The 25,230-nt window shown below is 44.4% G+C and overlaps 1 protein-coding gene across 5 annotated transcripts in view; it reads right to left on the reverse strand.

Moving 5' to 3' along the window:
• SRGAP2 (SLIT-ROBO Rho GTPase activating protein 2) overlaps positions 1-25,230 on the reverse strand; it is a 103,541-nt gene that overhangs the window by 69,163 nt on the left and 9,148 nt on the right. Inside the window, exon 1 of one of the 5 annotated variants that reach the window (XM_074163484.1) lies at positions 10,238-10,316. The exons of the other annotated variants lie outside the window; for them this stretch is intronic. Coding sequence (XP_074019585.1) covers positions 10,238-10,316 — 79 coding nt within the window. Of the gene's footprint in view, positions 1-10,237; positions 10,317-25,230 lie in introns of those variants that run through there. 5 annotated transcript variants of the gene reach the window in all.

The following is a 25,230-nucleotide window of genomic DNA, read 5'->3' on the forward strand; positions in this document are numbered from 1 at the left end:
AAAGGCACCCAATAACCTGCGATTCAGTGCACACATCGACAAGCGAAGCTTTACTGCCCCAGAGAGCATCAATTACAAGTGCATTTTTGGCATCCAGAAGAGGTGGTCACTGCCTAAAAATGTACTGAATCTCAGTCTGGAAAAAGGACCGAATGCTGCAATACCCCACGTCAGCTCCGAAAATCACTTCAGGGAATTTCTATCAAATTCCTTCGCAGACTACTCTTGATGCAGAAACAAGACGTTGCACATACTGGGGCACTCCCCAAAGGCACCAATTTCGGATTATTCAGTCGGTTACTGTGTCTCCACCTGTGCAGCTCATTATAACCCAAGCCATCCAAACAGATAGACACCCCTTTGGAGAGCCAACGTGACAGCACTTCCCATTAGGGAATTAGCTCCAGGAAGACGATTTTTTCTTTTTAAAATACCTGCAAGTAACATATCTATGCCTAAAGGACCCATAAAGCACATAGATATAGGTGTTAATGTTATTATTATGTATAATTATTTCTGAAGAGATCTATTTGTATTAACACGATATTTTACAAACAGTGTTCAAACATTTTGCAAATATGAAGACTTCCCACATTAGCCCTTTAAGCCGGGGTGTTCTTCTCCTTATCTTACTTTGAATTTGAGGGACAGAGCAGAGAAATGACTTGCTCACGGTCAAACATAGCAAGAAAACATAGCAGAAGTGTGTCAGTCTCAGTATAAAAATGCAGAAATACGCAGTGATGCAGATAGTAGAAGTTATTTGGCTTTTACACAGGCAATAAACTCAACATGAAAACAATAAAATATGCACTTTCATCTAAAGGTCTGTGAGCGCTCAGACTTTAGAGGTACTCGCTATTGCTTGACTGCTACTGCTGCTCTTTCTGAAGGTTTTCAGGGATGTAGCTGGTCCAAGCTGAATTCAGAATCACCATAAAATAAGTGACATTCAGGTTTTCAGCACGGGCAGCTTTGTTTGTGTCTATGCATCGCAGCTGTAGGCACCCACAGCATCGGCACCGCAACTGAACATGGGGAAGCATCATTTTCCAAAGGCAATTTTTTAATTGCCACATTTTTAATAATCCACTACTTCATTGCTAATTCCTGAGATACATAATAATAAGAGGGCAGCTTGGCCTCCTCGGTGTGCCTGTCCCTTTGCCCAGAAAAAGCGTAACCATCTGGGCCTGCGGGCGCTTTGCTCTTGCCGCACACCCTGAGCATCGGTTGCCTTGAATTGTGCTGACACCTCCAGGAACAAACAGTTTCCAGGGGTCCAGGATTTGCAATAAAGAAAACATGCATCTTTATTTTGGGGACTCCAAAACCCAGACCCGGGTATACAAATACGGCTCTGAGGTACTCTTGCCAAACAAAAAACAAACAAACAAAAAAAATCGGAAAAAATGTGGGGTTTTCAAGCTTGAGGATGACCGTGACGAGCGCTGTAGTTTGGTGGTACCCTGCTGTGGGACTGTAGCACCCCCCGGGCTTCTGCAGCTCTTGGTGCTCAAGGTGGGATACTTCACACGCCGCTCTCCTGCTGAACAGCGGCAAGGAGGAGTAACCTTTTCCTTTAGTAAGAAATGCGGTATCAGCACTTTTTTCTGTGTGACTCAAGCCAGTGTTTTTGCGGGGCGCAGTGACAGCTGATGGGGCTGTCGGGGGGAACAACACCCTATTCAGCCCCAGCTCACGGGGCCGGTGGCGCTGTGCAGGGGAAGGGGAACCTTGCTCATCTTTCAAATACACACCACACAGTCCTTCGCCGCAAAATAAAATCAAGAATGCAGGAATTTCCTGAGGCTTACTGGGCTTTCTAGAGGATGAAGTGTCTGCTTGTTTTCCCATTGCTTACACAAGCAAAAGATTTTTTTTCCCCGGACTCACTGGGAGAACACACCAGGGCAGAGCCAGGGGCTGGGGGCTCCAACCCACCGGTCACCGTGTTACATGGGACCTTCTCGTGCCTGCAGTCACAACAACCACTTCAGTTTTGCATTCACTGCTTTCTTTTCATTTTCATCTTTTCATTTACACAGGTTATTAGGTTAACAGCCACTTTAAACACCAAAAAGCCTTCCTCCTCCTTTCCCTCTCTAAAGCTTGTAGACCTTGGCGATCCCACCCACTGTGATGGGTCGAGACAAGGAACAGCATCCTGAAAGACTCCGCTCCTGCTGCCAATGCTTCGAGTGCCTGAAGGTGAATAAACAACTTTAGTTCAAGGTCAGGACACCTGTAGAATTAGGATTAAACACCAGGTATTCTTATTCTCCACACTAAGCCTTGCCCTGTATTGCAGAACCCTTTCTATTGTATTTCAGGCTCACGTGGCTGACAACTGCATAACTAAAATGTCCCTGGTAGCAATAGAAAAGTTTTCCATCCATTTATAACAAATAATTTACCAACTTCCATCACCAGATCATGAAGTCCCTTAGGTCACAGAGGGACAGAGCATTGTACAATGCGAGACAGTTGCATAATTTCATTTGTATCCTTTTTGCAACTACCTTTTCAGCCTTCCCTGGAGCACTCGGCAGGCACGTCTAGTTTTTAATGAATTCAAAGGGTAAGGAAGGATCTTCAACCTTCTGTATTTTAGTCACATTTGTCATTGTCAACATTCATAATCTATTTGACTTTTTTTTTTTTTTTCCCCTTTTTAAACTCTGAAGCATATAAAGTATTGAAAGGCACAAACGATACTGCGTTATCATGAAGGTAATTGTCCCTGAATAAAATGCTGGTATTTAAGTGATGGGGCCTCTAATGCTTCCATGGAAAGGTCATCACCACTAGTTTCCAGTAGCAGGTTAAGAGACACGCTACATTTTAAGCTACCTCCACATCTGGTCATATCTTTAAAATATACGGATGATCTTCATGCATTGAGTGTTCCTGCTTGAAAGAGCCCCCAAATTTAAAGTGGAAGAGTGTCCGGATGGCTCGTTACATGACCACTGCGAGGTCCCAAAACACTCCTGCCCTACAATCTTGAGAAGGATCCCCTAAATGAAATTAATAACAGGTTATCCTTTCATTTTAAAATCTGATACTTTCTTTACACTTGAGCAGATTATAAGAACTGTGGTGCGATTATGACCTCTAGTCAACTGTGGGGGCTTCCCAAACTACACCAAGGAGGAGCGGGTTTCTGCAAAGCTCCTGGCAGGGATCTGTGCTATCGTGCAGGCAGACGCGTACGCCGACTGCAACTACACCTGGATCTTCTACAGCACACAATGTTCAGCTTCTGAAAAAGAATTTACCGAAATGATTTTTTTTCAGGCTTAAGCATCCTATAAACTAAAGTTGGAAGTAAGGGAACAAAGGAATTTCTGTACCAACTTGTTCGTTCTTCTGTAGGTCATGTACAGGGCCAGAAGGATGGACTCAGACCCAGGAGACCTCCCTTGCCCAGCATCTCACACACTCTGAGCAGCATTCCTGCTCCGAGCAGGACCGTCTCCCTGGGCAGGGTTTCAGCTCTTGCCAGCAATAAGGGCTTTAACTGCTCCAACTGGATAACGACACGGTGAATCACAGCCTGCACGGCACCGAGCACCAGGAGAAGGTATGAGCAGCCCAAGCTGCTTTCCAGTATCTGGCTGCATCTCCACGGATGTGCTCTGTAGCTTTCCCAAGATGTTCCCACCCCTATCCCAAATGCCACGCTGTGTAAAAAAGATGACAAGCTTGGGAAAGGAGTGGGATGACAACAAAACAGAACCACCAACCCCCAGCTCCCGCCCCAATTAAACAGCAATCCTCTCACCCACACAAATCCGCTCCAACTGCCAGAGAGAACTCCAAAACCGTTCGTGCTCTCGCCTCGGAGTGGTCCCCCATGGCTGAGGACCTCCCGTGTTAACGCCATGGAAGCTCAATAGAAGCAGGAGGCACACCAAAATAAAGCAAAACAGAATCAAACCACGACCGGGAAGGTGGAAGTCAGCAGATTCAAAACCTTCACGTGTAGCTCAGTTGCCCCTGACTTCTCAGGGCCCTCACCCAGTACAGAAGAAGCAATTACGCTGAAGGATTGGAAGCCACCAAGCATTAAATTGCACGCGTGGCTCCAACACAATCTTATCTTTCAAGCTACTAAGCAGCATATGAAAGACAAAGCAGCCCAAAATGAGCAAAATCCCCACTTCATACAGAGGACCGGAGCAGTGATTTCAGACCTGGCGCCTTGCCTGCGATGAGCTCCTTAAATTCCCCTTTCCCGAGAGCTGCCGCGCACTCGGGTCCCCAAGGCCAGGGCAAGGCAGCAGCGGCTCAGCATCCACCCGCCCCTCTTTGCCAAACCCAAGGAGGTTTAGGTTAAGACTACCATTCAGTTTGAAGTTAACACTCCATTCAGCTTCAAAAAATTCAAACCAACCAACACTACGGCTTTGAGTAGAAGTTAAAACCATTTAAATATATAAATAAGCTTGAGAGAATGCTTTGGATTACGTATTTTGACATACTCCCAGCACATTACTAATTGCTCAGAATTGTTCACATTTCCCCTTGCCATCATACATAAGAAAGGCTCTATTCCAAAAGTGAAAGGCTTTGCAGTTTGGTGAAAACAGCCTCAGTATTTTGGTAGGTGATTACAAACAGGGTTGTGACAAATGACAGACAACAGCCCCGTAACCCTGACTGTGGCTGGGAGGCTTCATGGCTTAGAAAAGTGGGGTTTTTTACAGTAACAATGAGAATTTCACAGAACAAAGTGTGCTGCAAGCCGAAAGCTGTCGATCACGGCAGCCTTAAAAATCTCACTGGTAATCTAAAAAGTAGGCTTTGAAGTGAAAATGATATAAGAGGAGGAAATACAGTCTTTTGTTTAAGAGCAGAGCCAGGAGGGAGGTTCAGGTTCAGGTTCATAATGCTGTCAGAAACTGCATGCCCTGGAAAAGGTACATTTTCCTTTAAAAAACAGGATATTCCTTACCCATTTGAGAAATATTAGTATTGAGTAAAACACATTGACGAGAGTCCCTTTAGAGTTACAAAGATATAAACAGAATTGTAGGAGACAGTAGCTGAAATGCTTTCTAATGGAGATTGCTAAAGCCGTTCTGAGGCGTAAGATGAGTGGATGAAGTTTTGCATTAGCGAGGGGAAAGAAGAGGAGGCGAGACGTGCTTAAAAGCAAAAATTAAGGCGAGTCTCAGTGAAGTACTGAGGACTCTCATCTTTCATTTTCATACCTACATCGGGGTGTATTTGCATCACTAATTACTTGGGTCTACCAGCTTTTCTAGGCACAACACAAGTGTCACTTCGGGGAGCGAGGAGCCGGGACTCTGCCTGTGCTGCGGTGGGGTAACGCCTCCCGCTCAACGGGCAGTCTGGGAATCTTAAAACTCTAAGCGCCCTTCAAGTAGAATCCCATTGAAGACAACAAGCCTGTACATTGGTTTTCCAGACCCATACAACAACAAAAAACAACTCATCCGCAATTCACAGACTGGAAACTGATGCAAGGCTTCAGATCTGCGAAGCTTTTAAATAAATGCTCAAAATTACGCAGTTAAACATGTTGACGAAGTTGCCAAGGCATTTAATCCACACAGAATTTAAATTAAATATTTAGATTTTTTTTTTTTTTTGTCTAATGAAATAGCCACAAAAGCCTCCTTTGCTATTATCAAAACACAGTCCGTGCTGTTGACTTTTCAGGGAGGATGTTTAAAAACAGAATCCAGATTAAATTACCCGGTGCGGGGATTCACTGCCCTAGTTCCAAGCGCAGAGCCTGGGTGACTCCTCCGGCGCGCGAGAGCAGGCAAAGTCCTCGTCTCAGTAACTAACCCCCGATAAAGGTAACGTGCCCGAGTCCATCAGGCAATATTATATCTTTACGTTCTACAGCTGTTTGTTCCAAACAAATAAAAGATTATCGATACAGGCAACCCACACGCAAGCAGCGGGAGCGGTACAACTCCTCCTGCCCACGGGAAGTTTCACAGCTCTTTTAGGATTGTCCGTGCTCAGTTGAAGGTTTCCCCCCAGATGACATCAAGCCAAAAAAACCCAAAACCTCAGACAAACCTTTGCTTACGCTTTCCCATTTTCTGAACGGTGGAGAAAATACTATGAGCAAGTACTAAAACTATGTTTTATCACTGGTTTGCAGCGTGGATTTATGCAATAAACAATTTAAAACTCATTTTGACACACGGACTATTAGTGTAATCAAAAGCAACGCACACACGCCCCAGTTCGTATTTTCAGTGCTCAGAAGACAGTTGGAGGTGACGATCTCTCCGTCGCCTCCAATAACGAGCATCCCCAGCGCTCCGGGATGCAGAGATCGCTTTGGGCCCATTAAGCAACCTGAAATAATACCTTCTCCAAACAACTTTTTAATAGTTATTTGACCGGCTTCCTCTCATGCTGGGTGACGAAGCCAACACTTGGCCAAAAATCTGGTGAACATTTTTAACGTAAGGGTTTTTTTCCTGCTGTAAATGCCCTTTCCCCTTCTGGCCCAGGACACACCAAGTCTCCCTGAAGCACCAGACTCTGGTCCTCTTCATCACACTCTCCTACCGACCGCCCAAACCCTCCTCCCAGGAAGAAGAGATTCTTTCCTCAAACCCTGCTGTGTTCATTACAAAAAGAGGCTGTTGGCAGTGCGAGGAGCCGGGACGTGTGCTCCCAGTTATAGGAAGTCAACAACAGATAATAAACACAGTAAGGAATAAAGCTAAGCACATGCTGGGCACATTTTCAATCAAATTCCTCCCGATTTCTCACGAAACCAAGGCTACCACTAAACTGTAATTTTTTAGATCCTTTCTGGGAGCGAGGACAGGAGTGGGGATTTCCACCGGGTATTGCACAAGGCGCTCACGCTCCAGGGAAGAGCAGTTTAACTCCTGCTTCCCCACCAGCCCCCGGGACCCACCCCGTCCTCCCCAACAACCATCCTCCTTTCCCAACGTGGGCCTGGCTGCCCAGCACGCTATTGACCACTACTTAACATTTTAAACACTTCGAGAAAGTATGAATCATAGAATGGTTTGGGTTGGAAGGGACCTTAAAGCCCACCCAGTGCCACCCCCTGCCCTGGGCAGGGACACCTCCCACCAGACCAGGTTGCTCCAAGCCCCCTCCAACCTGGCCTTGAACCCCTCCAGGGATGGGGCAGCCACAGCTTCTCTGGGCAACTTTTTCCCAGAAGGAATGACATACCAAGTCTGAGGAAGGCTCACAAACAGCAATCATCTCGGGCTTCCCTAGGGAGCATCATTGCGAGAATTAATCAGACTGACCAAAAAGTGTGGGAAATGTGCAGAAACACCCTTCAGAACCAGGTTAATTCATTTGCAAGCAACGAGCCGCCGGGGCGTGGGGCGGAGGGAGGGGAGCCAGGGACTCCCGGCTCCTCATTTCAAAACAGGAGGAGATTTGAATGAAGAATGCGGTACCGCAGTGTTTCACGCTGCACAAAGGAAGTTAAATTCCTCTGTGAAGGGAGAGGCTGGCACTTGCTTTCAACAGAAATGTCTATTTATTCTAGACTGGAGATCCATCAGGAGGCGATGGCAGAACAGGTCCCTGAGACAAGAGCTGAGTTAAGATGCTGCCGACCCCGCTGAGCTCCAGTGGCACGGAGGGTTCGGAAACCACCGCACAGGACCAGCTCTATTCATCTCTTGATGCTATCACCAGTGTGCTCCACAGAAAGCAGTTCGGAAGACCACACGTTATTGACAAAATCCAGAAAAAAAAAAGAAAAAAAGAAAACACCTAAGCAGCTAGAACACCTCCTGAAAACCCCGTGAAGCAGGAGATGGAGGGTCATTCTGCATCTCATCCCGTGAAGCAGGAGATGGAGGGTCATTCTGCATCTCATCCCGTGAAGCAGGAGATGGAGGGTCATTCTGCATCTCATCCCGTGAAGCAGGAGATGGAGGGTCATTCTGCATCTCATCCTTCTGCAGTGTCTAGCACTTCTGCTACACACCCCAAACAAAACACCCTGAAAAACTAGATTGTAAAATGTAGAATTATCAGCATTACCTTGGGTTTCAGCCCAGATGCGACAAAAGACAAAGCGGGCTGGTTTTGCCCGGTGGATGAAGAACCAGCCTCAGTCTATGCCATGAGGTACCCGACACCAGAAGGGAAGAGAAATCTCGTGTTCCTGCCTCCTGCAGCCCCGCTGAAGGCTTTCCTGCCCCCACCTTCGCAGGCAGTGTCAGGTACCTGCAGTGTCGCTGCCTCCTTCTATCGTCCAAGTAGGACAACTAATTTCCATTCCAAACACTCCTACTCCTTTACCAAATAATTCAGCCTGTGCCTCACTTTCTCCCTTTATAAAGCTGGGCAGGAGACCTGCCCGAGAGCTCTGGGAACACTCAATAAACCTCAAGCCTAAGCAGCATCCAGCTGCAGAAATGCTTATTTCTCGCTCCCCAAAACACTCCCCTCCAGTGATGGGTAGCTCAAAATTATTTGGTTGTCCTTTTTTTTTTTTCCTGCCCCAAATCTGTCAGTACTCTAAGTCGGAAAGGTGGACTTCAGGAGAAAGAATATATTTTTCTTGCTCTTCTCATTTTGAAAAATAATTCTGACTTATTTCTCCCAAGTGTTTTTCTCGTAGTTTCTGCTGAGCTTTCCTGGCCGATTTTAGAAATAATTTCTCTTTGGAGCCCCCCAGCAGCCCTTCAGGACCACTGTCCCTCCTCCTGAAGCCTGTTTCCCTGCTACACAACCCAGAGGGGCTGTTACCTACCAACAGCTCCAGCCCAAGGCTCTGCATCTGAATCCCTTCTAACCGAGCGTTAAGATTTCCTCTACCAGTGGTGATCAAAACAGAAGTGAAACAACTGCTTCTTTCGCCTTCCAAAATTTTTTTCTTGAAGTGTTTCAGCTGCACTACGTCAAATATTGTGAGGGGTTTATTTTAATGGTGGAACGGTACTAAACTGAATTGAATTATTCATCAGAAATGTGTAATGCGATCATTATTTCTGGCATTTGCCATATGTTCTTACCACCTCAATTCACTTCAGGAATCCCAAATTAAACTCACATACGCTATACATCACCAGACTACAACGTTCATATGCATAACACACAGAGAAGCATCTACAGGTGAGAAAATAGCATCCACACACACAGACACGTGAAATCCTCCATAGCGCTAATAGCTTCCTTGGGAAAACAGTCCAGGGATGGAGCAAATTTCCCAGACCCAAATTCCTCGCCGCCTTTGGTCCTACTGCAAAACCTTCATTAATTTGACATTATAATTTTCCATTTCTCTATCTGTCCAGGGTGCTCCAAAGGTTAAGAGAATGCTTGGAAGTGCTGAAAGATACTGGGATGCAAGAACCCAGAAGCAGTATTAATATGGAAATTATTACTTCTTTCCAGTTCCTCAGACCTGATAGTTACGCTCTTATGCACAAGCATTTCATGCAAAGTAACATCAAGTGTATTTTTCAAATCAATAAAATAGCTAGAACAAAAGAGGCCATTTACGAGTTACAAGTTTTAATCTCTTCAATGAAAGGAAAATCCTTTGGTGAATTATGTCATATATTTAGAGATACAAACAGAATGATTAATGCAGGTGTCTAATTTAATTTCACCTCAGGATTTCTTCTCCTCCCTCTCCTCTTTGGTAACCAACACACATAAACGATGGAGAAATAAATGAAGAGGAACAAAAAAGGGACATGTAAACACTTCTGAAGCACAGCAAACTAAATTTCAAAATAATTTCCAGCAGACCATCAACTTCCATGCTTGGCTTCGGCAGCAGGGGAAAGACAGATAAACGTGGGGCTGGTTTTTCAATTGCATCAATGATTTTCACCCTTGCTTTGTGTTTAAGCTGATATTTTAAAGAATTTCCAACACCAATTTACCTGGAATATTTCTTAAAGATACAAAAAAGGCGAACAGGATGAGGCTTTATTTTAAAAATCTGGTAGCTAAACAACAGCGAAAGATAAACCTTGGGTTAGTACCACTGTTCCAGAGGCATCCTGGAGCTGCCATGGAAACGAACACCGTTCCCTGGTCCCACCAATACATTCCCTTCCTGGTCTCTGGTCTCATGAAGATAAACCAAACACGGACATCAGACCTGAAAGCCCCCCCACCTTCTCGCACGCCCCCCCACCTCCTGCAGCAGAGAGTCCCCAGGACTCGCGAGGCCGGACGAGCTCCTGGGCTGACCCCCCCATCGCCGCAGGGATGGACCCACCTGGTCGGTCACGAATAGCCCAGCGAGCGCCCAAGGCGGCCGCAGGCCAGCAGCCCGGAGACATGGACAAGTGAACCATGGAGGATCTCTGGAGCCCTCCTGCTCGTGCTCTTGCTTCCCTCCCCGCTGGGGCACGGGAAAGGCTCTCAGTCCATGGAGGAGGAAGACGACTGTCCAAAGAAGTCAACAAGGTGAGTCAAATATATTTCCACAGCCCGACGTAGTCATCACTGCCTCCCTGTCAGTCCCGGCAGAGACACTGCCGTGCCTCTTTCTGGGAGGTTTTGAGAACTATTAATTAACCATAAACATTCCAGGAGAGGTGAATAATAAGCATCATTACAGACAATTCACAGATGACTTCAGCAAGATCAAAAAGGTCCGAGTTATTTGCCCGCGGTGCCAGTGGACACTGATGACAGAGCCCATTTCCACCAGAGCCGCCTCTTATTTTCCCCGCTGGAACAACTCACACCCGCCATTAAACCAAAACCATTACATAAAATCAAAGTAACGCCTCTTTAAACTGCCAGGAGAGTTTACGATAAATCAGTCTTAACTGTTTACATAAGAAATCAAATTGGAGCATTGTTTTTAATTCATATATAGCAAACCTTAAAACCAGCAGATACAAGCCTAATTAAAAACCACAAAAATAAACGTTTATGTGAAAATCTCACTCCAGCCTCCCTCTTGCTTTCAGGCTCTGTCTTTGTTCACACTCATGGGAAGTTTACACCAGGAATACCCAGTGAAAGCAAAGGCATCCCAAGCAGGTTTTCCTGTAAAATCATAGGAAACACAGAAGTCATTCCTTTAGAGTTGTAAATATTCAGCTGTATAAGCGGAGGGCTGTTGCCTTTAAAGGGACTTACATTTTACTCTACAGCACCTCTTGTAAAGAGGGAAATTAATGTTTGACAGAGCCTGCAAAGCTTGAATTATGTGAATCATCATTTTTCTATCAGTTCATTGTCAGCCACAGCAACACCCATTCATCAGCGCAGCTTAAACCAGACCGGGAACAAGGAGACATTTCTTTTTCATGTGCATTGTCAGAAAACTGACATTAAAACTCAGGTCCTCCTTTTTACACACACACGTACGTACGCTTTATCACTTCGAAATCATGGCTCCAACTTTTACAAGAAATTACTTGAAAGTTTAATAAAAGCAAACCATACCACATACACTGTTGGGAAGATGTATCAGGTTCTACGTAATTTTTGCACAATAGGTAACTTCTGCAATAAAAATGAAATTAAAATTCTCTCTGCTCCCCGCCAGTCTCCTCTGGGGAAAACCACCTACTTCTCCGAAAAAATCTTTTTCCAGAGGAACACAGATGCAACTCACCACACAAACTGCAGCCATTCACTAAGATGATCATGTAGAAACATGACTAATAGTCAAAAGAAAAAAAAAAATTAATACTTTGAATGAGTTGAAGCAAGAGTATGAGACACAAAACCAAGAACTAATCTGGACTCCCGGCACCGATTAGGCAATAGAATCAACAAAGTGTCCCCTGAACTCAGGATCCCGTAGAGCAGACATCAAGTCCACGTTCACAGAAAAGCAGAATGTTGTCCAGTGTCATTTCCTTCCACTTCTGAGAAGTCAAAAGGCGCTGTTTTATCAAAGGGACGGAAGCGGGGACAGAGGGAAGGAAACAATCCTGCTTTTATGGAGCTTTTGAAAGACTGGGCAAAATCAGAGAAACGCAGTTGTTAGAAATACCTGACTAAAGCTGCACAAAAGTTAAAGCATCTCCGTACGCCTGGAGGGACAAGGAGGGGGAGCTGAAGGAGAGTCTGCAACCGGGAGCTTTACTCCTCAGGTCACGGCGGGTGGATTCTACCTTCTGCTGCCGATACCCAGAGAAATGGAAGAGCAACGTCCGATAAAACTGCAGCTCTGCTTTGAGATCAGTCCCCACGTCTCAGCTGGCAGCTGGGAGATGGGCATGACCCCGAGTCGCAGCGGGGATGGTGCGTTTCACAGAGAGTGGGGGGGGGGGAAAAATCACTAGGATTTCCAAGACTGTTTCTGGGTGCACGTCCTGCTGCCCCCCCCGTCTCCAAGCACAGGAACCTTCCCCGACCTCCCCACCATTGCCATACCTGGCCAAGTGCTCTGCTTCCAGCCCCGAATATCTGACCTCACCGTTTCATCTTCAGGGGTTTGGAACCCCTAAGGATCTGCACTACAACTCATTTTCTCTTCTATTTTGGACTGGACCCCCCAAGGACAACACTGAGTTTAGCCATTATTTATTTTTTCACGCAGACCGATCCCAGCCGTATCCCATCTCCTCCCCACAGCCCCAGCTCTACCTGCGCCCTCATTAGCGGCTCACTTCATTTTTCTCTTGCTTAATGCAATTCCGCAAAAACAATTCAGTCCCTAGAAAACGCCACTAGAAAATATTTAAAAAAAAAAAAAAAAAAGATTTATTAAAGCCATTTGGAGAGGAGGAAGCCAGAGCACACGTAACCCATTCACTGTTGCAATTCAGATACTGGGTGTGACTTATTTACCCCGACTATTTGAAGCTCCAGCCATCGGCCAAAGGAGCCCCTGAACGAGGACCGTGCGGCACCGGCCAAGGTCAACATGGAAACCGGGAGCAAAGCCCTCGGCTTCGGCTCTTCCGCCAGCCTCGCTACAAGGAATGTTTATGTTGGTTCATTTACCAGTGAGTTAAAAACAACACGCCCAAATAAACCAAGCCACCAACCAGCCCAGCACAGAAATATTAGAAATAGCCAGGAGGCTTCCGAGCGCCAACTATTTTATGGGCCAGTCATTCTCGGTTTCAGTGTGAATCCAGGTTCAGGTTATTTCACGGTATCTCTCCATCCTCCCTTTGAAAAAAAAAAAAAAAAAAAAAGCACTTTGAATTAGAGAAAGGAAACGTCGCTCTATAAAAGTCCGCCAGTGGCGTGTGAGTTTATCCAGAGATTTAGGCAGTCCAGGAATATCCATGTTTCTCACTCTCATTAAAATGCCAAAGATGGTGGAGCATTTTGTTTGGTTTGGGGGGATTTTATTTTGGGGTTTTTTTCTGGAAATAGATATACTTAACAAAAGCCTACGTCAGGAAAGGCTACGAATAACACTGTCTGAATATGGAGCAAGAAAATAGATGGTGTAGTAAAATCTCCGTTGATAAAGTTGCATGTGTTACTTTCAATAAAACTTATTTAAATTTGATTTGTATGCTGACAACACCTCAGACAACTTATGAAATCCAGTTATTGACATCCTTGAGTTATGAATTATCAATACGAGACATTTCAATTGCTTTTATTGCTCGTTACGTGTATAAATCATTAAAGCCACAGAGCTGTGACTGACATTTGTAAATTCTCATAGTGGTGGACCATTATTATCAAGAGACATTCCTGCCAAGAGCCAGGCCAGATGGATTTGTTATCACCATTTAAAATCCAACACTTTCACAGGAACATGAGAATAATTTACAGTGGGAAGCGAGCAGTGGAAGCTCAGACGCTCTGGTCCTATTTTTGTTTTCAAGAGAATGAATGGTTATTTCCCATTTACATGAGAGATCTGTCCCTTTAGTGCTACGAAGCCATCAGCTCTCTGAGCAGAACGAGTAACCTTATAAAGCAAGACTCTGTACCTTCCAGTCTGACTCACACCGAGACCATCTGGACAAAACATTCAGACAAGAGCTTTAAAAAAAAAAAAAAAAAAAAAACCAACAAAAAAACCCCAACATCTTGAAACAAATTGCCAGAGAGGATTACACAAAATGATCTGTCGAATGTGTTAGAGATGGCCAGAAAACCTTTGAAAGTAGACAGAGGGTAGGAAATGTGTATCCTTCTGGGATCCGCTTACAACTTAGCTTTTTACATTTCAACATTTGCAGGTATAAAATCCAAGAGCAGGTAACGCACTGGGGGTTAAAGGGAGCCTTTTAATGTCTTAAGAGACATTAAAGGATCAGGTCGTCGTTTGCCTTAAAGAATGGGTCACCTCCCTTAAGTCATTGCCACATAGAAGCAATTCTGGACCCTCCAGCCCATCTCCATCAGCTGCTTTTCCAGTTGCACCAACCACCTCCCAACACCAATTCCTGCCACTGCTCCTTCTTACCAGCCAGAAAGAAGAAATACTCAGCCCCCGGATGTTCTTCCTCGATTCTACCTCTGTTTCCCCTGGCAGCAATCAGCAATGGCTCCAGCTACTAAATAAAACCCCAAATCTTAGACTTGATAATCATCTGGGGTAGCTTTTATCCTTTATCTGCCGAAGCAGATGCACTGACACAGATAAACCACTGAATATACTTCATTTCACATGTGCCTTTCCCATTAATGAGTCCATACGTCATTTGCCAAAGGATATTCAGATAAAGTCACCCGAACTTTCCACTACTCCCCCTGACAGCTTAATTACTGTCTCAGATCTGGAGCAAGCCATGACAACTTCGCATTTGTTTCCATGTCTCATTTTTATGACACTCCAACATCTGCAGAGGATGCTGTAATTAAAAAGGAATAAAATTACGTTCAAAAAAACCCCAACCTGGACGCAATCAGCTTATTTGCCTGAAGAAAACAGATCACGCAGCACGTGAGCAAGCGCGGATGCTCTTCAGCAAGAGCGAGGAGTCAGTCAGCAAACGTCCAAGTCCTCAATTACATACACTGCTGCAAGGCCAAAAAATAAAGCTTGTGAAAAGCAAAGCAGATGCTCTGTCTTGTTCTTTAGTTATTTCATTGTTTTAAGAACCCTGAGCTTTTTTGTTTGATAACTTCCAGCAGTTTGTTGGTAGGTTACTTGTAGGGGGAAGTCAGGGTTGAGCTTAGGGGAAAGCAAAAGGAAGAAAACCAAAAGAGAAAAAGGACAAATCAAAGTGTATTTTTGCTATTAAATGTCCAGCATCACTTCAAAAGGGAAAAAAAAAAAACAGGCACTCAGAAATGCAGTGAAGGGCAAATAGCGACACTGCAGTATCACCGCAAAGGAAGCAAGAACACAAATGTAAAGTGCTGTGAGTACGGACACGATGACATTTCCCTGCAGGACAAGTCCCTACCCCTTCCCTGTCCCGTATTTACGGGGAAACAACCGAGACTCCCGCCCTGACCCTGTGTTCTCCCGTGTCCTTCCTCTGTGTCTGAGACAGGGCAGACTAAAAAGAACTGTAAGAACCCCCTCTGCATTTAACGGCACTGGGTTTGGCAGAGCTGCCGACGTTCCATTTGGCTGGAAGTTTACTCCATGTGGGACTGGGAATGCCATCACGCTAATGAGATAAGCATAAGGCATCAATCGCTGCAGCACTTCTACTTACAAGTAACCTACACCGCAAGCCAGAAGTGCAAAACCTCCTCAAGAACAGGATGTCCAGCTTTTAATCTCCTCCTAAAGTATAGTTAAGGAAGTCAAGCCAATCAATCTGACAACAGCCTGATACATTCCGGCTTTTCCACCTCACCCCACCTGAAAAACTTCATTTTTAGCCACCGTGACACTCAGCAGCGCTGCTGTACGTCCTTGTAGGTGATGTACAGAAGGACTGGGCTGAAACAAACAGCTCCACGTTTGGAGCTTGCATCAGCAGCGCACTCAGCAATGCAAATCATCTTCCTCAAACTGAAGAGCCTGCTGCAGAAGAAGTCAATGTTCTGGTGGCAGCAGCTGCTTCCCCGACAGCCAGGAGCAAGAGCAGGAACACGCCAGCTCCTACAGAAAACCATGCTCTTAAGAAATGAAGTTCTACTTCTCTCTCCTATTCTTTGTAGGGAGGATTTTAGATGACGATCCTCCAAGAGAAGTATTTCAAAGCAGATCCCCACCGCTCCAGATCACTCCAAACAACGCTATGGTTTAACCCCATCACTTCTCTGCTCAATATTTCTTCTTGAAGTTCAGTTCAAAAGCTGCATTTCAGCACAAGTGAAGGGCTGCTGGAGCAAGATCTCCTGATGGATACGCCCTCCTCATCACCACACACTTCACCCTAAGTGTCCATTCTTGCTGCAGCATACACAACTATCTAAATTTTGAGTTTCATATTAGTTTGTACTTTCCTTGATTTCACAATATACTCAAAATAGAACGAACAGAAAATTCTTTCCTCAAGAGGTTTCAGTTCCCTCTTTTCTAAAACTGCATCAATGACTTGACAAAACTGTTCCTTGTCTGACACGGTCACATCTCCAAAAGCCAACACTTGCTAGTTATTCTTTGGGGCTCAACTCACTTTTTCATAGTCGATTATCATTAATTAACCATACAAAACTGCAGACCAAACCTGCAGAAAACAGGATACAATGCTGATGGAGAAACAGACCGAGACTTCACTCTGTAAACAACTCAGGTAAAGAGCTATCAAAATTCTATTCAAATAATAAAATTCTATTCAGTGCTGTGGGACAGTTGGGATTGTTATGTACCAGATATGTCATTTCAACAGACCCAAAATGACCAGAGGCCTTGAACTAGGAGATGTTCCTCCCGATAGCATCATACATGAAAAATGCCTTTATCAACTGTGAAACTGGCAAATTTGTCTTCTAGGACCTTCTCCTAACGCCAGTGATGCTCCATTTGTACAACTGCTGCTTTTTTCCACTAAAGCTTGGGAAGGTAAAGGGAAAAAGGCACACTGAGGAAACCAGACTTGAAAAAGGCACTTCAACCAGCATATTGGGAAAAATAGGATGCAGTTATCTATCTGTGGCTTCAATAAGATTTTTATATTGAAATATAAATATTTAAGAACTTTCTCTTTCCCTGACCCATACGATTGGGAGAAATTGTGTGTCCTTGGACCCGAGGCTCTCTCTTACACGGACACTTCTGTGGATGGTGCGTCTGTGGAGCTGCAGAACTCGAGTAGCCTGCACCAGAGAGATTATGAACGAACAGCAACGAAGTTAATCCCGCTCAGTCAAAAAAACCTGCTCCTTAAAAATTAAGGCTTTGTTACTCCTGAACAGAGCGATGGACTGAGTAAGCAAAGTGCCAAGAAATCCTCTTCATTTCTGACATCAGCCAAGGTCAAAGATGAACTCTGCTCAGCTGCATCGGCTTCCCCCGCAGCCCCGGGAGCTCTCAGCCTTTGAGTAATACACACACGGCTCATCACCTTCCCTTTGCATGCGTGAACCTCCTTTTGTAAACAGAAACATTAACAAAAAGGCATCGAGACAGCCGTATTTTGAACTTACAGTTGACTCATCTCTGCAAAACCTGCCACCTTCCAAGCACTCGATAGGGAAAATGCCCACAGTCCATTAGATAGTCTTAAACATTACCCCCTGCGAGCAGAATTTGTACATCTGCTTTAAAATCAGTCACTTGGCAGTCATTTTCCTTCCTAACCTCCACTGTCCCCAGCAAAGATAAACAGCAAGAGGGCTCCAAGGAGGAGCGCAAGAGAAGGAGATCCTGAAAGACCTCTGACTCTCCGAATTAAAAATATCCCTCGCACACAATGGCCCCAACGCGAAGCAGCGCCGACGGCTTTTCATTCCGGCTATTGTAAGCTAATTATAGCCCCGAGAGCCCCCCCAGCCCCGCGCCGGCCGCATTGTGTGTTCTCACCCTCCACCTCCCCATCAGAGAGAGATTTACAGTGTAAAACAGGCCAAGTTTCTCCCTGAACGTCAGCTCCGAATGGGAAGTCGGAGGCAACGCCGTCTTGGAGATCGCTGGATTTTTTTAAAACTCTACCTTATGAATTAAGGGGTGCAGACTGGATCTCGGATTTAAAAGCAGGAGCTGAGGGAAATTTTGCTCAGAGGAACGCACCAGTGCAGGATTGGAAAGCCACAGACGTGTGTCCATAAACCAGCACCTTCCCCCAGGAGCTGCTGCTGCTGCACCCAGGGGACCGCCGCCTCCAGCCTGGTTATGGTTTTAAGGAGTATCCATGAGAAATTAAGGCAGAGAACTACGGAACAGAGACTGGGCAGTGAATTGCCCTCATATGGTAAATATATCCCAACTACAACCCTGGCAATAAACCAGCAAGTCGGTAATTTTCTACGGAATTATCTGAACAGGTTTGTAAAAGTACTAAAGCCCGTCTCTGGTGTCTGATCCAGCATCATACCTATGCTGACGAAGATGACGGGTACTAAGTAAATCAGGCAAAAAATCATACGGCACATCACTCACAGAAGTTGAAATCAGAAGCCATGGCTGAGCCTCTGCTTTCCAAGAACAAGATGACACTAACTCACCTCCATCATTTGTAAGGAAGTCAAAATAGATCAAAACCAATGGGCACGTACTAGGAACGAACACCATTGCCTAGGGACACTGCAAACATCTCAGCACGTCTTCGTAATTATTTATGAAGTGATACTCCATTCACAAAATAAAGCAATGTACTTGGGTTATCTCTATAAATATTAATTTTTTTTTGATTTGTAATTGACACAGAAACATCCGCCTTTAAAAAGACATGTTACTTAAGCCCCAGGAGCCCCATCGCAGCCTCAGCGCTAATAAGACATCTGCAAAAACCCAAGGCAGAATTTCTCCTATCTGCAGCCCCCCAGAGCCAAAAGCTCCTCCCAGCTCCAGTTTGGGTCCAGGGGAGCAGAGAAGTGATTCATCCTCCCACTCTCCATCCAGGCTCCTGCTCCTCTCGCCAGAGCTGCCAGGAAGAGCCGGAGCCCACCACCTTTGGCAGCGCGGTGCAATCCGTCCCCGGGCCAGGAGCACCTCCCGGCTCCTCCGACAGCGCGAACAGTTGGTGACATTTCAATCGCTACGAGCAGGGAATGAATTGGAATCAGGGACCCAAAAAAAAAAAAAAAAAAGAGAAGGTTGAGTCATCCACGCTGACTTCTCACTCATTAAAATACATCTTACTTATTCCCAATTTGCAGCTTGCTACATACGAGCAGCATATTAAAGAAAACATAATTGAGGATCCCTTTGGCAAGCAGAGAAAAAAAGCCAGCCCCCCAAAAGTGAGCTCACCGATACCCAGCTCCTTCCCACCCACTGCAGTCACTGGAATTCTCACTTTGTCTACAACAACTGTGCCAAGGGGAGAGAACTGAAACTAACCTCTACCCAAATCAAAATGACAGCAGTTAAGTGGTGAACAAGTTGCTCGGCGTGATAAACATGGGTTCAAGCCCTGAGTTTGTAGTATTCACTGGTATTTTTAAGCCTTCCTAGAGAGGAATCACCACTTGCTGTTAAAACTCTCCCAAGGCCCGAGTGGATGGTTACAGAACTGATGGACAAAAAAAAAAAACAAAACAAAAAACCTGCATTTGGCTGAGTAAAAGAATGAAAATTAAACCCCCTCAAAAAAAAACCCATACCAGAAAGTTAATAGTAGGTGTATAAAAATATTAACTTAGGCAATGAAAGAAACACGGTCTGCACTATGAGTTTATTTAGACTAACCACATTATTAACTAATTTGCCATCAGTAATAGCAGACATACCCGCTGTCACCACTCCGCAGAGAGCATCCGTTCTGTACCACACGTTAGGACGAGCAGCACAACCTCAAACCAAGGCACGTGGGAAATGAAATCACCAAGGAACCAGGCACTTGCTAAAATTTCAAGTCCACCCTAATTACTGACAAGGCAAAGCGGATTTTTCTTTGTTCTTGACACGCTCTTCCCCTTCCTCAAACACATCTGATAGCCACGACAAGCGTTTCCTGCCTGCCCTGCCACCAAGAGAAATATTTAATGTTTACAAACTTTCATATATTTAAACTGAAAATTATTCACAAAGTGCTGAAGTTCAGCTTCAGTGGGAACGGTGAAGGTTTGCTTCAACGCTAAGTACTTCTCACAGACGTAGGAAAAGTGTCAACACCGCCAGAGAACAAGAGGCAGCGAAACCAGCATCCCTCTCAGTCTTCTCAACTGGCCTCTCTTCTTGGCAGCTTAAAGATTTAAAAATTCTAAAATATAAATTTGACGTCTAGGACTGGCAGCCTAGTATCTCTGCCGCACTAAAGTTCACATAAGCCTTTAACTCCTAAAAATAAATCTTAAAGAAAACTTTCATTCAAGACTCAATCCCAGTGGACCAAAAAGAACTTTGGAAGAATCATAAAAAAACTGGCAGTTAAAAATAGCAAACCTGTTTATTTGTGTTAGGAAATTTCAGGGCAGTGTTTATTTCCTACTTATTACCCAAAGCATTTCCCGATGGCCAAAGTCAGGGAGGATGAAAAGAGAAGGGAGAAAGGAGTCAAGAGAGGGGATATCTACAGACACGTCCCAGCTACCTGACAATCCAATTCAAGGCTGCACAAACTTTGACTCATTCATGGAACTGTTTTTGACCGTTCTCAGGAAACTCCCCAGAGTTTTACTTGAGTGGTCGGTGAGCTGTGATCCCCCCGCTCCCTGTTTCCACCGAGACCAACAGCCATCTCATCCAAAATAATGCCGGGATTTGTCATTCCATCACCTCAAAAAAACCAAACAAGAACAAAAAATAGAAAAGTAAAAACCCACGTACACAACTATGCAATTATCTCCTCGGTCCAAGTAACTTGTCTTAAAAAAGAAGAGGCACATCCTTTCCAGCCACACAGGCTGCATTGCCAGACATTAAAAAAAAAAAAAAAGAGAGAGAAAAAAGTTCAATGTTCTCTCAACATGTTTCAAGATCTGTAACTGAATCCCATAAATCTCACTGGAGACCTTGATTTAGGTCATTTTGAGTAATTCACTACCCTTTAATCTCTTTACCTACTTTCAGCCTCCCTGGAACACAATGCACTCAGCTGCGCAGGATCTGCCGAAAGACCTCAATCAGGAACCCAAAACCCAGACTCCTCAAACCCACCTGAACCCAGCATCAAAGGCAGGAGGGTGCCTCTGCTCCCCACAGGGAAACAGCATCCACAACCTCTGACACCGCCAGGCCAGTAAAAATCCTAATTTCGACTGGATGTTCTTCCAATGATCATAAAACACAAAGCTATTTGAAAGGAAAATGGATGGAATTTTGAAGAGGAAAGAAAGTAAATTGTTATTACGTGCATGTTATAAATACACAGACAGTTATGCCCACAGTTATACCCAAAAATAATTTACTTTATTTAGCTTCAAAGTAGACAAGGAATAACATCTATAATGCTTAACATATGCTACAGGAAATTTTAGGATAAGAGAATTCTGCGAAAGACAACTCTACCTTTCAGGCAGCTTAATTTATTTTTTTTTTAAATATCAGAGATATGAGAATTCTCAATTATAAATATTACGTATGATGTATTAACATCCTCCCTTTCACTAATTGGCAAGTGGTCATCGCAAAGACTGAAAGTAGGTTTAAGATGTGAAGTGAAACAGGAGTTCAGAAGTGATGTAGCAATAAAGCATGAACCGTAAGAGGCGTAGGATCCAGCTGAACAGCTCTTTAGCACATTGCACAGAACAGACATTTTGTTTGGGCTACTTAAAAACAAACCTCTCCCAAATAAATAAATACTTCATACATTGAAAGATAATAAAAATAAAAGAGCTTTCCACATATCTGATAAAAAACCACTCTATGTAAAAGAAATGAGGGCACCTGTGTTCTAAAAAGTTAATGGTCAACAGATTTTAATATTTTTGCCATAAGCTAAAAGCACATGCTGTGAGGCTTCAGGGGGATCTTTGTTTTGTTAATAAAATAAGCTCTGCAAGAGGCACACGACTAGAAGCAAAAAAGGAAAAAAAAAAAAGAAAAAAAAGGAGGCGCGGAAAGAAAAAGAACCTGTTCTCCTTGTACATCAGAGAGCCCTTAATGCCGAGTGTTGAATTTATTCTTATTATCGCTGTCAAAGATTCAGTAGCTCTGTAAGCACAGCGTAACCTCTCCACAACAAACAGCCCAAGCAAGGCTGCCTGAACACTCATGGCTTTCCCAAAAAAACAATAAAAATCAACTTACTCTTTTCCTATAGGTCCACGCAGGTGTCACCCTCTGCGCGCACCTTTCCACGTCAGGTCTCAAAGCAACCTCCTTCTTGAAAGGAGAGGCAACGATAAATGAACTGATAAATGTGTTTAAAGAGTCAACAAACAAATAACTTCTTACAGCAAGGACAAGAGCAAAGACCCAGAATCCTTAAACTAAAGGTAACAGCAAATTAGCAGCACTTTGATCCCCACCAGAGCAGCTGGGTTTGGTGGAAGGTGGGGCACAAATGAGATCTATTTGCATGAAGCCTAATCATAAACTCGCTGAAACGAGGGAGCCGGGAGAAGCAACAGAGTACAGGGAAAATTAGAGCTGATCTGTCAGCTTACAGCAAGCACCTATTATGGAACTCCACAAACTCCAGAAGCTGCTTTCTGGAGAAACCTCCAGCAGCAGAGAATCCCCATCCTGGTCCATCCCATATGGGTTGGTTGCTCTGGTGATCCCAAGCTGCTTCCCAAAATCCTGACGGAGCCTTCTCCAGCAGCACGGCAATACCCCTGCCACGGGGGCTCCTTACTCAAGCTAGAAACCAACCAGTAACAGTCCAGCACATTTAGAAATCACAGCAAGAATGACCAACTGTTACTGTACGACAGCCAGAAAATAACTTGAAGTTTCAGAACAAAATAAAACAAAAAACAAACCCGAAACACTTTCTCATTTGCCAGCAAGAGCTGCCACTGCTCTCAAGCCATAAAAGGCAACTCAACCTATAGGGATTTTCCAGAGAGGGCAGCGCCAGAGTTTGTTCCCTTGGTTTAAATCTGAAAGGAACCTACTACCTGAATCTCCGGGGGTATGTTTGGGGGGGGCATTTTTACCCACGATTTCTGGGGAGAAAGAGTGAAAAGTGGCAATTAACGGGTGCAAGCAGCCCTTTCTAGCTATCGTCTGTCAAGTTTATTCTGATGGGAAGGGGGGGAAATAATTTGATTGAAAGCCTAAGTAAAGATTAATTCCTTAAGTATGAAGGCAATGCACATGGATGTGTTTGGCATTAGACAACTGGGCTAAATAAAAGGATTTCTCTTACACTTTTGGGTGAAGTAATTTATCATTACAGGCAGAAATTAATCATATAATGGAAGGTAACAACAACATATGGATTTATAAAAGATCAAACCAACCTCAGAGAAAATGCAGACAATCTGGAGGGGATAAGAGCACATGGAGGGAGAAAAGGCAATTTAGCGATCAGTAACGAGACTTCACACCGCACAGGAAATCAAATCAACACTCAAGGGGTCCAAGAGTCGGCTCCAAGGGGTGCTCAGCCCAAGTTCTGAGTTTATCCAACAGCCCTGGTCAGCAGGACTGGCATCGTTGGTAACGTAGTAAGTTCCCTGCTAAGAAACCTTACACGTTTGTTTAGCATAGACAAAACTTTGACTGGCAAACAGTTGTACTAGATTAACCAGAAAGTAATCATGTCAGAGCTCCAACTAACCCAATAGAGATTAGTGTATTTAAGCCTCTCCTACCCTGTGGGTGGGTGCTGTCCGGCCGCTTTTCCATTTTTTTAATTTCTAAAGCACAACTCATGGAAGCTCACAAGAGCCAAAAAAAGAAAAAGAAAAAAAAAAAAAAAGAAACAGAACAAAAAGTATCCAGAGTTTTTAGACAACTTGCTCCAGGGGGAAAACACAAGAGCGCAATTTCATTCATAGCAAGTTAAGTTTCCATCCAAACATCATTACTGTATCCTGTGACCTTTGTAGTGTTGCATTTGTTCCTCCCTCCGTGCAGCACAGAAACCCTGTCCCCCTCCCTCTCCCAGCTGCACACTTTTAACTCGTTTACTGGCAGAGGCTTTTGTTCATATTTCAGCATCTTTCTACAACGCTGGAATCCGCCCCGTGGAGCTGGGACACAGACGGGTACAAGCAGCCACTATGCGGCAGAAATACTGGTGGTTTACCCCCTTTTTTTTTTTAATAAAAAAAGGGTAAATGGGAAGAATCAGGCTTCCTCCTTCAACAGACAGAGAGAACACAGAGAAGTGAGGAAGAGTTACTTTCATTAAAGAGACCAAAGCAAAACCAGGCCCCTTTCCAAAACCACTTCACAGAGATATTAATTTATTAAATTTCTGACTAACTGGTTATCGAACACTGGGGAAAAACCTCCCCAGGCTTGCTCAGAGCTCTGTACTTCTACAGTCCATAAAACACTTCATACGCTACGGTTTGTCATTATCATTCATTAATATATCCACCGCACATATCAACAAAAATAGAAACTTTTTTCTTTTTTTTTTTCCCACAGTAATAATGGCTGCTTCTTATTTACATGTTTTCTGTCCTGAGCTTTCAAAGCACTTCACGTTCATCAGACAAGACTCTTCAAAACACATCTGAGATATACCTGCTTGATGGTCCATAGAACTGAACTGACATCTCCTGATGACAAATAAATAAAATAAACCAAAGAACCCAGTCAGTGGATTTGTCAAATGCTCCGGTCAGGAAAGCCTTTGTGCAGCGACTCCAAACGCTGCTTTAAAGGCACACGATGCCGCTGTGGGTTTCCAAGGAGGTGAAAAAGCATGTTTTCTGGAAAGCTTCATTACTGCTCAGTGATCAACGCTGCCTGGATGGTTATTTGCTGTGCCACCGATACCCTTAGGAGAAGTGAACTCCTCACAGTTGTGATTTCCAAGCAAAACACTTCAGACAGCCCTGCCCGGATGAACTGGGCTGGAGGAAGGAGAATTGTCATTTCCCAGTGAGCGCCCAACAGCCACCATCAGCCCGTGGCTGCCACAGTACAGACCAAGGTGGGCAACTCATCTGGTAGCCAAGTGGAAGTTCCTTGGACCCATAATCCTGTCCCTATGTAAAATTTCTTCATACTTTAATAACAAACACTGCTAATGAAACATGAGAATAACTCCTCTTTTTTTTTTTTTTCCCCTAAAAGCAAGAACATCACATAAACTGTGTTTTGGATACCAGGCTCTCTTGGCAGTGGAATAGCAGAAGCACTGCCCCAGCGTTAACCTGCAGAAAGAAAAGGATTTTGTGGAATTTCCCATAACA

This window comes from Numenius arquata, chromosome 24, assembly GCF_964106895.1.
Source record: "Numenius arquata chromosome 24, bNumArq3.hap1.1, whole genome shotgun sequence".
Classification (NCBI taxonomy): domain Eukaryota; kingdom Metazoa; phylum Chordata; class Aves; order Charadriiformes; family Scolopacidae; genus Numenius; species Numenius arquata.